Source organism: Mastacembelus armatus, chromosome 2, assembly GCF_900324485.2.
Source record: "Mastacembelus armatus chromosome 2, fMasArm1.2, whole genome shotgun sequence".
NCBI classification, from domain to species: domain Eukaryota; kingdom Metazoa; phylum Chordata; class Actinopteri; order Synbranchiformes; family Mastacembelidae; genus Mastacembelus; species Mastacembelus armatus.
The window spans coordinates 11,357,215-11,370,372 of NC_046634.1; the positions used below are offsets into that span (position 1 = coordinate 11,357,215).

General features: G+C 39.3%; 1 protein-coding gene across 1 annotated transcript; it reads left to right on the forward strand.

The window, feature by feature from the left end:
• The first annotated feature begins 591 nt into the window (after positions 1–591).
• On the forward strand, positions 592–12,852 carry sh3yl1 (SH3 and SYLF domain containing 1). The gene is made up of 12 exons (XM_026301254.2): positions 592–795; positions 887–1,011; positions 4,358–4,491; positions 6,686–6,796; positions 7,145–7,258; positions 8,493–8,557; positions 8,760–8,872; positions 9,276–9,404; positions 10,241–10,385; positions 10,733–10,871; positions 11,047–11,106; positions 12,637–12,852. Coding segments are annotated over exons 3-12 (1,086 nt in total). The 5' UTR covers positions 592–795; positions 887–1,011; positions 4,358–4,490; the 3' UTR covers positions 12,846–12,852.
• Positions 12,853–13,158: the final 306 nt, after the last annotated feature.

Consider the following 13,158-nt stretch of genomic DNA (forward strand, 5'->3'; position numbering starts at 1 on the left):
TGACAGGGGAGAACAGGAAAAATTACCCCATTACTTAATGCTGTGTTTGTGTATTATTTGTTAGTACCGAATATAGCCCCTGAGGTTTTCCTCTCTCAAAGTAATTAGTGATTGTGCCAAACATGCAAAGACATCTGTTATGTTTTTTCTACACAGTTGTAATTATTATTGACATATCTGCAGTTAAAAAAATATGCCGTTAGTATACATTGTTGTCCAGACATATCTGTGAATGCTAATTTTAGGTATTGAATTTAAATATATAATACATCTAAACTTAAAAAATATCTAACATTTTATTCTAAATACTAATTGTTTGTCATGAGCTTGGTGATGTAGCAGTAGCTTCACGCATTAAAGGTAATGTTTTCCTGACCATAACTAAAATTGAGACGTCTGTTAATCTGAGCAAACACTATCTAATCTAATGAGCATGAGCAATTTAACTCATCATATAATGTTAGTGTCATATACTAACATTATATGTATCAATGAATATAATGCCCTGCAGTAGCTAATGCTGCAGTGTGTTGGTCCACATTGGTTGCAAACAATCAGCTTAAGCACAGTTTCCACTAATTAAACTTTTAGATTATGGCTTCAAAACCAAACCAAACCTGAGCCTCAACTACATCTTAGGGTTCATCTATTTTGGAAATCTTTATTAAGGTCATGGTGATACAGTTACAGTTGACTAATAACACCAGGTGCTGTCCATGTTACTCTTGAAGTCAGTTATTGAAAGTGAAGTTACATAACCAGAAACCACAGGAGCAGTGCAGTGAGGTGACCCAGGTAACAGTGTACCGTTTGTCCTCTAACTGACATTATAGAGTGCAATATTTCTTATTTGTTATTGTTTTAGCTGAAAATTGTATTTTTAAAGTGTTGCAGGCCTGCTGCCCAACTCTTGCAACACCTGGAGTTCTGAGGCGTTACCAAGATGATCCATATTGAGCTTGACCAGAGTCCAGTGTGATCCAACTACTAATGTCAAGAACCTTCCTGGGGGTAAGAATTTCTCCAGTGCATTATAATTTTGTTTCCACACCCTTCAACAGCCCTTATGAGTTATGTCATTGATGTGGGTTAGTAGGTTTGTACTCCACCTCCCACATGAGTAAGTAGGTCCAGCTCTTGTGCTGGACTTTGTCATTGTGGTTACAATAATAAAGCTTGATGGGTTTAGCAACAAAATCAACATGTTTAGGGAAAGATGGTGTTTTTTTCTTAAGTAACAATTCAGTGATGCTTTCTATTTGAAAGTCCAGGGTTTTCTACTCATCCACCCTGATTTCTTACCCCTGTGGACTTTGTCACTATACGTCACTGTTGTCAGAATTACTAGGACCACTAGGTTGCTAAACTGCCGCACTTATTGACGATATCCATCTTGTAGTTAAGTGGTTCCCAATCCTGGTCCTCAAGGAACACTGCCCTGTTAATTTTCTTGTTTTGATTGGCTGAACACACCTGATTCAGGTAATCATCAGTGGGTAGGGCTGTGTTTCTTGAGGACCAAGGTTGAGAACCACTGTTCTAATCTAATGATCGATTATTTCAGCCACAAACTATCTCTGTTTGGAGTTGTCTATGCCAGGTTTATGACATTGCTGCAGAGAATGTTAGTGTGATTAACTGGTCAGCTCTGACTCAGAGCAGGGACTGCTCTTTAAAGGTAAATCTCACTGACCTGAAACTGAAATTAGACCATGGTTCCTCCTGGGGAAAGGCAGGTAGGAAAAGACTAAGACTACATTCACTTTACCAGCTGAAGTGTCTTAAATCTGTTTTCCCTCCAAGTGATTCAGAACAAACCAAACCCGCTGCTCGCAGATCAGATCTGGTTCACCTACATATGTGGTCCTAGATCTGATTCCTGTCCGATGTGTGAGTGTGCGAGCGTCAGCACGGTCAGATCAGAATCCCTGTGATCGTTTTAACGTCTCCCTCCTCTGCACACGTCGCCTGTCGTCATCATTCAGTGTGGGAAACATCAACATGGAGGAGGGGGGGCAGTGGAGAGACCAGGACGCTTCACATTGGTTGGACATTTATGGAGAAGCTTCTGATGGAGCCAAACTGGAAGGAACATATGGGAACCCAGCAGCTTTGGAGGAAACTGTGCACAAATGATGTTGTTGTTCTCCCATCACTGGAAGACTGGGAGGACAGCATATAGAGAACTGATGGACTTGAAACTGGAAATCCAGTGAAAAATGACCCAAACTGGAAATTTTTTAAGAGGAACTGTGGAAGACTGAGAGGTCTAAACTGGTTTACAGGGACTGGGTGGCCTAACATGCACGCACAGAGTCAGTGGAAACACATTAAGAAGACAAATGGCTGCAGCCAGACTGTTTATCCAGTGGGCTATTTAAAGAGACAGAGGATGGATTAATGTAAGAAGCGACTGACAAACAAGATAAAGACACAAGAAGAGCAAGGGAATGAAATAAAATGAAAACATCAAGAAAACCAACATAAATGATGATACACTTTTTAATTTATGTTTTTACTTTACATATTTTTCCCCAGTGTTTATGTGCTCTGCATCTTTTTGTTGTTCTGTTTCTGTGGTACATCATTCTTGTTCTGTTTCTATTACTACATTTTTGTTAATAAAAAAAAAAACAAAATATTTACATTCTGTGATAAATGTCAGATTGCAGTCTTGTTTTAGCCCCGGTGATGCTGACCAGCTAACATTTTGGAGTTTTGCAGTAGACATGAATGTGTTGAATAGAAGCTGTTGCATGATCTGATGGGACAAGAGGATGTTTAGAGGGAAAACCTAAAAACTAAAAAATAGAATAAAAAGTCTGGTTCTGGTGGCAAGAAAATCATAAATACCAGACTGACAGTAGAAAGACCTTCCTTCAGTCTGGTCAGCATCCTCCCCACAGCTCCACATCCCATCATGACTAATTTTATGCACTTCTTAAATTTGAGCTCGAACCATTTTGTACAGCAATATGGAAAAATGTGATGAAAGCTGATGTAGGCAGATGTTTCCTGAGGCAGTAAATTCCAGATCTGAGACCAATTTAATTGTCATAGCTGCTCAGTTTGGCGTCATGAGCTGAACGTCATTTCAACCGCCAGCAGTGCTGTGACTGATCGACCACCATGTTCGCAAACAAACCGGATGCAGGCTCGCCTCAAGAAAAACAAACAAAAGAAAAAAAACATATAGGAGGTAAGAAACAAAAATAGCGGGGACTCTGTACTATGTAGAAGGCTAAAGGTGTAAATTAACTGTTTTTAATCATTCAACCTTCTGATTTTCAGCCAAAGATTCAAAATACACAGATTCATAATAAGATGCAACATTATCATGTTATCTGTGAGAAAATGATGCTGATTCAAACATTAAAAGATTTTCAGTATCTCACAAATATATTTATAGACTTTAAATTTCAAAAGTAATATTTAGCCTTAAGATCTACAAGTGTTTTTCAAAAGGCAAATTCAAAGTTTTTTTTATAGTTTTTATAAAGAGCTGAAAAGGCAGATTTAACAAGCATTTTGATCCCAGAGAAAATCATTACAATAATCCTCAGTAATCATAAACTAACACGGACTGAACCGATAATAAAGACTTTGTAGTTCTAACTAAATAAAAAGTGCCTTTAAAAAGCTGAACAAACAGTTTCGCTACAGGGATAAACTAAAGTAACACATCTGTGTGTTTTCCTTGATTTTCTTAATGCAAATTGGATTTTGTGTAACAGTAGAAAACAAAAAGCCATAAATTCTTATTTTAAATATATATAAAACATAAGGGATAGAAGTGGCAAATGTGAAAAACATGAATTTATAACTTACACGTATAACGTACGTAACAATAAAGGACAGAAGACATAGACTATGACAAAGACGTTTATCAGCAAAAAGCAGTTCGTCCTCTTAATTAGTAACTTCTGAAAGTTTTTTTCAAAGCAGAAAATGTCTAATTGATGAATGACGGGCCATAAGAGCAAAAACTTTTCTCTGGTCTTTCAAAACGTATTAACTTTAAATTACGCGGTTTTACCTAAATTCACACACTGAAATAAACTAAATCAAGGTAAAACCTCCTGACAAACTGGACTCTTAAACTCGTGAACGCACCCAGTAGCGCTCCCACCAGCCACGGGAGCGCGCCCTGCTGATGAAGACCCGCACCTCCATTTCAAGGCTGTCCTCATGGCGCCTGTTTCCCTGACAACACCACCTAATTAATTACTTCATTCGTTTAATAACACTGTCACCTGTCCGTGCGTAGTAGCGCTGCCCAGTTAACCTCTGCTCCACGTGTCTACCTGTCCAGAGGCGCTCTGTTTATTTATGCTATTTTATTTTTGTGTGATTTCAGTTGCGTGCGGGGCTCTCGCGAGAATCAGGTGAGTCGGAAGCGAAGAGAAGGGTGGAAGGAGTCTCCTGCAGCTCACCTGTCCGCAGGTAAACAAGCAGCCGAAAGGAACCAAACGACGACAGGAACAACAAAAAGTAAGTTTTTGAGTTTTTTAAAACGTGAAATATTGTTCTAGGACAGCACTGGGTTGTAATATCAGCCGTTGGTTTCTTTTCCATTTTCCTGGCTGTCATGTTTTCCTCTCGTCACCTGTCGTTCCTCCAGTTTCACCGGATTACCCAGTCTCGCCTGTAACGCGTCCAGACTCTAAACTGAATGATAAAATTAAAGTGTAGTCAAAATGCCGGATTTTTCTGCCAAGACAGCAGCGGTCAACAAATGACCGTTTTCACACAGGTGGAGCATTTTTTTCTCACGAGAACAGTGGACAATGTTCTAGTAGTTTTTAATGGGAGCTCAGGTGGTCTTCTGTTCTCGAGTAATTTTTGAGGAGATTCAAAATATTTGAAATTTGGTTCTTGCGCCCTCTTTAGTGGTCTGGTAGGGCCTTTTATACATATGTGAGTTGGTTTTAAGTGCTACTACGTCTCTTGAGGTACAGGTAATCAGGAGGAGGTTCTGGTCTTGTTTTTGACGAGGTATTCTGTTTAGTTCTGTAAAAATAACATAAGAAATATGGTTTAAAAAACTGGATATTTCTTGTTGACGCTGCTGCCCTCAACAAATGCATTGTGCCTAAGCAGATAGGGTTCTCTGAGGAGGTTCTAAATATCTTTCATTTGATTCTTGTGGCACGTTTAGACGAGCAGAACCTTCTCAAACTAGAAACTCGTTGAAGACAACTACAGCATCATTGAAGAATCGAAATTAAGAGTAGAAGATTTGAAACTAACATTTCACTAGAGCCTTCTGATAGTAATTTACCATAGATACATAGAAATATGTGTAGAATGGACATAACCACACGAATCACACATGAGAAGACCCTGAAAGATAATGAGAACCATCTTGTAGGTAGAACATCCCAAAGATCACTAGAGTCTCCTCAAAACCAATAGAAATTCCTCAAAATGCAACCAAAAACTTTACTGGAACATTCTTAAAGACCAGCATAAGTTACTCTCCCACTAGAACCCAATTACATATTAAACTGTGAATTAAAAGGTCACTGACCTCTTTGAATGTTATTAAAACCTCCTAGATGATGACTACAGGGTACTCAAAGAGCATCATGAAAGAACAGCCAAAACTCCTTAAAGTTAGAAACCAGAAGCTAATTTTCAGGTTTGCACTGCTGATTCTGAACCGTAGCTCCTTGGACCTGCTGGCAGAGCCTGAAACAGGAGAGACCCGTCTGGCAATGAGCCTCCTACTGCAGCCAACACATTCCTAACACATGACATGGCATTATGTCCTCAGCAGAGCTGCAGCATGCTAACAAACCCTTCAGCAGCACAACTAAACCAGTGAAACTCCAGAATATATAGTTTTAAAGTTATCATCATTCTTGTTGTTGATTAATCATTGGGCAGTTTTGTCTACACGAGAAAGGGGGAAAGTAGTCCATCAAAGTTCCCAAGAATCTAATTATAATTACACATTTCCTCTGAGCAACAGTATAAAATTAAAATATATTCAATTTACAGTTAAATTGTTACCTTCAAGAAGTTGGAATCAGTATTGTCAATTTTGTTTGAAAATAAAAATTAAATGACACTGTAAAACTCTGGAACAGGTCACTATCCAAGCTTTAGCTTGACTGGTTAATTGATTAATCAGTATATGTACTCTTATGAGAGTTTGACATTGGGAATGATGATGATCACTTGTTATTCTTGGTTGTGTGACCTGAAGTAAAAATTGTGCAACATTATTTAGGATTTTAATTTTACAAGCATGAAGAGTTTGGGCTCATGCATTAACATCGTCATACTGATTCTGATTAGCTTTGACAGAAATTTAGTTTGCATTTCCATTAGTTTTACAATATTTCAAATCACTATATGGATTCAAGCTTCTTAAACGTTTTGAATTCTGGAAATTGGGCTAGATATTTTTACTGTTTTCTGACATTGTGTTGACAGGTCAATCATCAGATTCTTTATCAGTATCATCAGATCAGCCAGTCTCTGTTTCTCAGTAACCCTTTATATGAAGTCCAACAGCTTTCTGAAAACTTGGATAAGATCAACTGAAATCACCATAGAGTTTACTGATGATTTTTAGGTTTGTGTATGGCTTAAAAAAAAATCATAGAAGCAGTAGTCCAGTTTTCATCTGTGATCAACTGTGAATAATCTAAGAAACATATCACTGGTGTGTTTGCAGTGAGCAACCCCATCCCATCCAATTTGAAGTCTGAGACGAAGAAAGCTGCCAAGATCCTAAGAGACTTCACAGAAATCTCCAGCAGGGTTGGACTGGACAAACTCATCCCCTGTAAGAAAAGACAAAATGTCCTGTTATTTTACAATAATTGTTAAGTTTTGGCAATACTAGAACAATTGGTCGGGGAGGGAGGATGTAGATGTTTAGGTTGATACCACTTTAATATGTGTGCTTTGTAACATCATCCTAAGGAAGCAACTAAGCAAAAACTACTAAATAAAGGGCCTGCTGGGAAAAAGAAATTAAATACGAGAAACAAGAAAAATAAAAGTAAAAATAAAATGAGGATTAAAAGAGGAAAAAAGTAAAGAAATTGGGGAAAATGAACAAAATAAAATGAACTAAGGATAAAAATGTTGTCTTTGTGGTTTGTTGAAATAATTGTTTGTTGTGTTGTAGCACATGTGATAGCAAAAGCAGAGGGTCTAGCCATCATCTCTGTCATAAAGGCCGGCTTCATGATCACAGCCAGAGGAGGCAGCGGCATCGTCATCGCCAGGCTGCCTGACAGACGTAAGACCTGACCGCCTTTCTGTCTGCAGAATACTACTTTCCATTCCCTTTCGGCCTTTTCTGAGTTCCTGTGCAGAAATACTGTCACATACTATCGACTCTCTGCACAGGGAGGTCAGCAAACATTCAGTCTTGTGGATGTTTTCACCTCATGTCCCACTGTGACCTTTTCTTCTGTTTTTTGGGAAATTTTGTGACGTTCTGAAGCAAACAGACATACTTCGCCCAATCTCCCTGCAGCGTTATGAGCAGCAGTGGCGTGCAGTCATCTGATGCACTGTCTGTTTGGTTAATGATGTTAATTATCTCATCTGGCAGCAGCTGCTGGTGGATGTCAGAGTGTCGTCAGGCCAAAAGCCCCCGAGAATCACATGGAGAGGGCTGTGCTGCTGCTGATGCCTCCACCAGCAGTCTGCAGGCTGTTTGTGGGTTTTCATATTAAAGAAGATCAACCAAATTAGAGCAGAGGTGGCATAAGTACACAGACTTGTTAGTTAAGTAAAAATACAACTAATTGCTTTAAAAAATACTCAGGTAGGAGTACCACTTAAAATCCTTCAGTTACATTGAAGTATAGTCTCTAGAATTTACACCACCGTGAAAATGATTTCTGTGGATCTAACTGAGTTATTGGAGGAAAAAAATCTGCTTTCAAAAAATACAGAGATGTTGATAACATGCGCATGAGTCTAGACTTAATTTGTTCCAGATGACTCATTTTCTGCAAAAATCAAAAATGTTTCAGGCTTGTTCAACTTAATTAATGTACAGACTTGCTCAGTCAACAACAGACTATCATGTGACAGGAAGGAAACGTATTTGAATTTCTTGCATTTCTGCTACTACTAGTAACAGTAAACATCCTGAATCCAAAATGTTACTGCAGTAAAAGTACAAATATAATTTGAAGTACTTTCCATACGTTAACTACCTTATATGCTTCTACTTTGAAGTACTTTATATACCGCTATGTAGCTGACGTTAACTACCTTATATACTTCTAATTTTAAGTACTTTATATACACCGCTGGGTAGCTGACGTTAACTACCTTATATACTTCTAATTTGAAGTACTTTATATACCGCTGGGTAGTTGACTTTAACTACCTTATATACTTCTAATTTGAAGTACTGTATATACCACTGGGTAGCTGATCTCAATCTGAATGCATTTTAACAGGAGTTTTTAGATACGTGTCATACATTTGCTTTGACTGCATTTTTGTGTTTTTAGGCTGGTCTGCACCTTCGGCCATCGGTATTGCTGGTCTGGGAGGAGGCCTTGAGATTGGGGTGGAGGTATGTGAATGATTTAAAACACATGAAAAGTTTCAAGTCTTAAGTATAACCTATTCAACATTGTGGATGAATTGTTTTCAGTTGGCAGATTGTCTTTGAATGCACCACCAGGGAGATTTACAAACAGACTCCTCTAAAAATATTCTACATGACAAAATCACCTTTCAAATGAATAAGACTGTCTTTATTTAACCGCTGTCAGGTGTCGGACCTGGTCATCATTCTGAACCAGCGCAGGGCCATTGATGCCTTCACAAAAGGCGGGAACCTGACTTTGGGCGGGAACTGCACTGTTGCTGTGGGGCCTGTGGGCAGGTGAGCACCTGCTCTCCATCTTCTGGGCCCTAATTGCCTCTTATCTCGACGTTTGACGTGGGTTAGGGCTCAGGTTTTTTACATTTGATTTTGGTTTGTGATTTATGGGATGCTGAGTGACAGCTGAAAGCCTGAAGGAGAAATCCTGAATAGTTCTGTGAAAGGTATAAAGCTGTGATGTGTGTGAATGGAACTTTAGAATAAGGAGGTCAGTGTTGTTGCAGGACAGTCGGACAGATTTTGGTGAGTGTGTGTTGACAGTGTATGTGGGCATTTCATTGCAAAGTGCTACAGCTGTGTTGGTGTTTGTTTTTAAGTTCTTTTCTTTTTATACAGGTTAATAGCTGTTTGTGTTATATACTTGGCACAGCTTTTTTCGATGACCTGTCTTTTTGTTTCTCAGGAATGTGGAGGCTGATGTGGCTATACGCAACACTGCAGCAGTCTTCACCTACTGCAGATCCAGAGGTTTGTTTGCTGGTATTTCTCTGGAGGGATCCTACCTGATCGAACGCAAAGAAACCAACCGCAAGTACGCACAACAAATTGTCTACCTACCTGCTGCCTTGACATCCAAACGGTATTTCATGTTCCCTATGTGAACCTAATATAAGCTTAAGGAGGGAATATGTGAACCACACATGAGCTCTTGATGAATAAATTATTCAAGTCAAGTCAGTTTCATCACAGCATCTCATAATGTGACTCTGTGTGTGGCCCACAGGGGCTGTATATAGTTGTATTTAGGCCAGGGGGACCTGTGGGCCATCAGTGGCATCAGTGCTTTCACCGTCATCCAGGAACTGCCTACATACTGCCAGCATTGTCCTGCACTAGGAAAAACCCAGTGCTGGCCATTGGACCAGCGTAAACAGTTGCTCTGAGGATATCATCCCGGCACCTCACAGCAATGAGGGGTTTGCTGGCTATGCCATAGCGGTCTGTGTAGCCCTCCAAGAATATATGCTGGAGACAGAGCAAATGCTGTTGCACCTGCACTTATGGATGTGACATCTGAGATTAACTGGACTACCTGTGCAACCTGATTGAGCTGCAGGTTCTGCCTCATGCTACCAGTAGTGACAAGAACACTAACAAAACACAAAACTTGAGAAGAATCGGTGTGGAAGAATAAAAGGAGAGCATTTGTGTGTAGCCACCACACATAAAACCATTTTTGAGGTTGTCTTTCTTTTGCCTCTGCCAGTTATGCAGGTGAAACTAATTTACAGTCAGGTGTGCTTCTGAAATGGACTGATTGAAGCTTAACTCACTTAGTGTTATGCTGTAACAATTGAGTGGTCCCTTAATTTCTTTTAAGCAGCTTAGTTAATTTAGTATTAACTATGTGAGTGTTTGTGTTTGCAGGTTTTACTCCAAAGACATTCGTGCTTCAGCTATTTTGAATGGTGATGTTGAGCCGCCGTCAGAGTGCTATGACCTCTACCACATCCTGGATGTCTACACTGAGTCCTACACCACTGACTGGACCAGTAAGAACATGCGCACCAAGGTACGAAACAAATACCATTGAATGAAATTAAATTAAGTACCTCATCCCCTCAAATATTCCTCAAAATTTAATTATAAATATAATTAAATGGAAGAGGCACATAGTGATGATCAGTTGTTTTGCAACAAATTTTCAACCTTTCTCAGCATGAGTCGTAAAACTTAGAAATAAAAGATAAACTGACGGGCAATTTTGGATATAAATAGTATATATACTATTTTAATTTTGTTCAGCTTTTTGAAATGTTCTACAGCTTTTCAAAAATGTATTCTATGTGTCAACAATCCCGTACGATTCCTGCAGTATATTCTATTCATAACTAAAGGGTTTTTCTTGTCGCTCTCCAGTCTTCTCTTCCTCCACCCAGACCTCCAGCTCCACCTCAGGAGAGACAGGCACCCAGCTACCAGCAGCCGGCACCCAGCTACCAGCAGCCGGCACCCAGCTACCAGCAGCCGGCACCCAGCTACCAGCAGCCGGCACCCAGCTACCAGCAGCCGGCACCCAGCTACCAGCAGCCGGCACCCAGCTACCAGCAGCCGGCACCCAGCTACCAGCAGCCGGCACCCAGCTCAGGTAAATGTGTCACTAAAATCAGCATGTTGTTTGTTGTGCTTTGTGACAGAAGATGTGAACAGTATGTGATGTTCCGTGTGTTCAGGTGCTGGAAATACAAATGCTCTCTACCCGCGAATCTCTGTCTATAAGTCTGAAACCTCAGGTGAGTTTTAACTTTGTTCTTCTACACCCTAAAAAAACACATTGGATGGCTATAGGTGTGCTCTGGTACTTCACTGTCTTACCTATTCACGCCTTTCTTCCTGTTTCCTTGGTCTCCTTGTTTCCTTTTCCTTCAGCTCTTTTCCATCAATGCTTTATCCTATTTTTCTTTAACTCCTCAGTTCTTCAGTTGCCTCCTCCTTTGTTTTATTATCTTCTCTTTTCCCACCTTTCATTCTTAACTATAGTAATTATCCCTTTTCTTCCTTACTGACCTATTTCTCTTCTTTCATACCTCTCCCTTCTTTTTATTTTTTTTAAATGTTGTAGTTTGATAATCATTATTACAGCAATATTGGGTATAAAAGATGACATGTTCACATGCCATATAGCACCAGGCTAATTAGCAGACTGAGTCCCTACAGACAGACACACAGCAAATAAAACAAACATCATACTTTACTTCTTTGCTGCCGTATTTTCATCTTTACTTTTTTATTTCATTCTCCTTGTTCATTGTTTATTTCCTTATTCCTATGTCGTTCTGGACCTTCTTGTCTCATTTTTTGCTTAATTTTTATTGTGTCATTGTCTTCTGTACTTCCTCTACCTTTGTTTCCTCTGTTATTTCCCCTTTTCCACTTCTTTGGTTCCTTCTCTACCTCTTTTCCTTCCTTCTTTACTGCTTGTTTTCTTCATCTCTTATTCCTTGCATCCTTTCTGCTGTTCTGTTCTCTGTTTTGAGGCTGCAGTGCCCTCTAGAGTTAACATCCTCAACCTGCAGCTGCCGAAAAACACCAGACTGCACAACTGCAGAGGTGGATGCATGCTTCAAAAATTGGTGCCACAAAATGTATTTGAGCTGTTCATCAGCGTGATTGGTCATGAAAATAAAGTGTGAGATCAACTTGCAGTCTTTCACCTGCAGACTGTTTCCAGAGTGAACAAGTTGTGTTTTCCAATCACGTCTGGGCCACTTGCATATGTGAACAGTTAAAAATCTGATGATATTCATTTTACAATCATATAAAACAAGGAAAAGCTTTAACTTTGTTTTTTCTGTTTCAGGTCAGTTTGCCTCCAGAAACTCTCCGAACTATGGTAAGATAAAAAACTGAAATTAGGATCTAACAAATATCATGCATTCTCTTATTTAACCAGATGCTTGTACCAAATTAACTTAAATAATTCATGTTTAACTTATATTGAGCTTAATATAATCAAAACTACAAATGTGTCACTTTTGAGCAACTAAACTCATGTTCACATATTTTAGAAATAATAAAAATCAGAAATGACTCAAGGTTGTTAAAGAACAATGATGTTAAAATATATACCCTAACCTGGGCCATTGTCAGGCATGTTAACCACCACACCACAATTATAAATCTTTTTGTTAATTTACAACAGGGCTGTTTATCTTAATTGTATGAACTGAATTAGTGATTTTTTTACAATAGACAAAAATATTCTAACTGCAAACTTTATTGTATTGGCATCATTAAAAATCCAGTTATTTATTGTCCTAAAGGTGGGGGGCTGCCAGTGGGTGGAGGCAGTGGGACAGTGGTTGTCACAGCAACTCACGCATTCACTGGGCAGCAGCCCGGTGACCTGAGCTTCGTCGCTGGTGAACGGATCACTGTCATCACCAAGACTGAGTCTCAGTACGACTGGTGGGAGGGACAGCTGGAGGACGGGCAAGTCGGGATATTCCCTGCCAACTTTGTCACGTATTAACACCCCCCCCCCCCCCCCCCCCCCCCCCAGCTAGGAGTTCCAGCTAAATGAATAAATGAAGATGACTATGGAACAGCAAATAATTTAGGGTTTATCATGATAAATGAAACAATTGAAAATTAAACAATGTTTCAAACCAGACAGTCATTTTACTTTGGAGGTGATGGAAAAATTAAACTTTTGGGTAAAGATTTTGTTAAACTTGATTTTTTTTTTTTTACTATGCATTTATAAACTGTTCAAAGCTTCACTTCAGGGCATTGTTACTGTCTCCACCTTTTAAAATGCACGATGTGGCTGGTGTGAATTTTAG

What these genes read in the sequence shown, in the direction of transcription:
- sh3yl1 (XM_026301254.2), top strand. An exon ending in GCCTTGAGATTGGGGTGGAG is followed by an intron (nt 8,558 to 8,759) that starts GTATGTGAATGA and finishes AACCGCTGTCAG; the next exon opens with GTGTCGGACCTGGTCATCAT. An exon ending in GCTGTGGGGCCTGTGGGCAG is followed by an intron (nt 8,873 to 9,275) that starts GTGAGCACCTGC and finishes TTTGTTTCTCAG; the next exon opens with GAATGTGGAGGCTGATGTGG.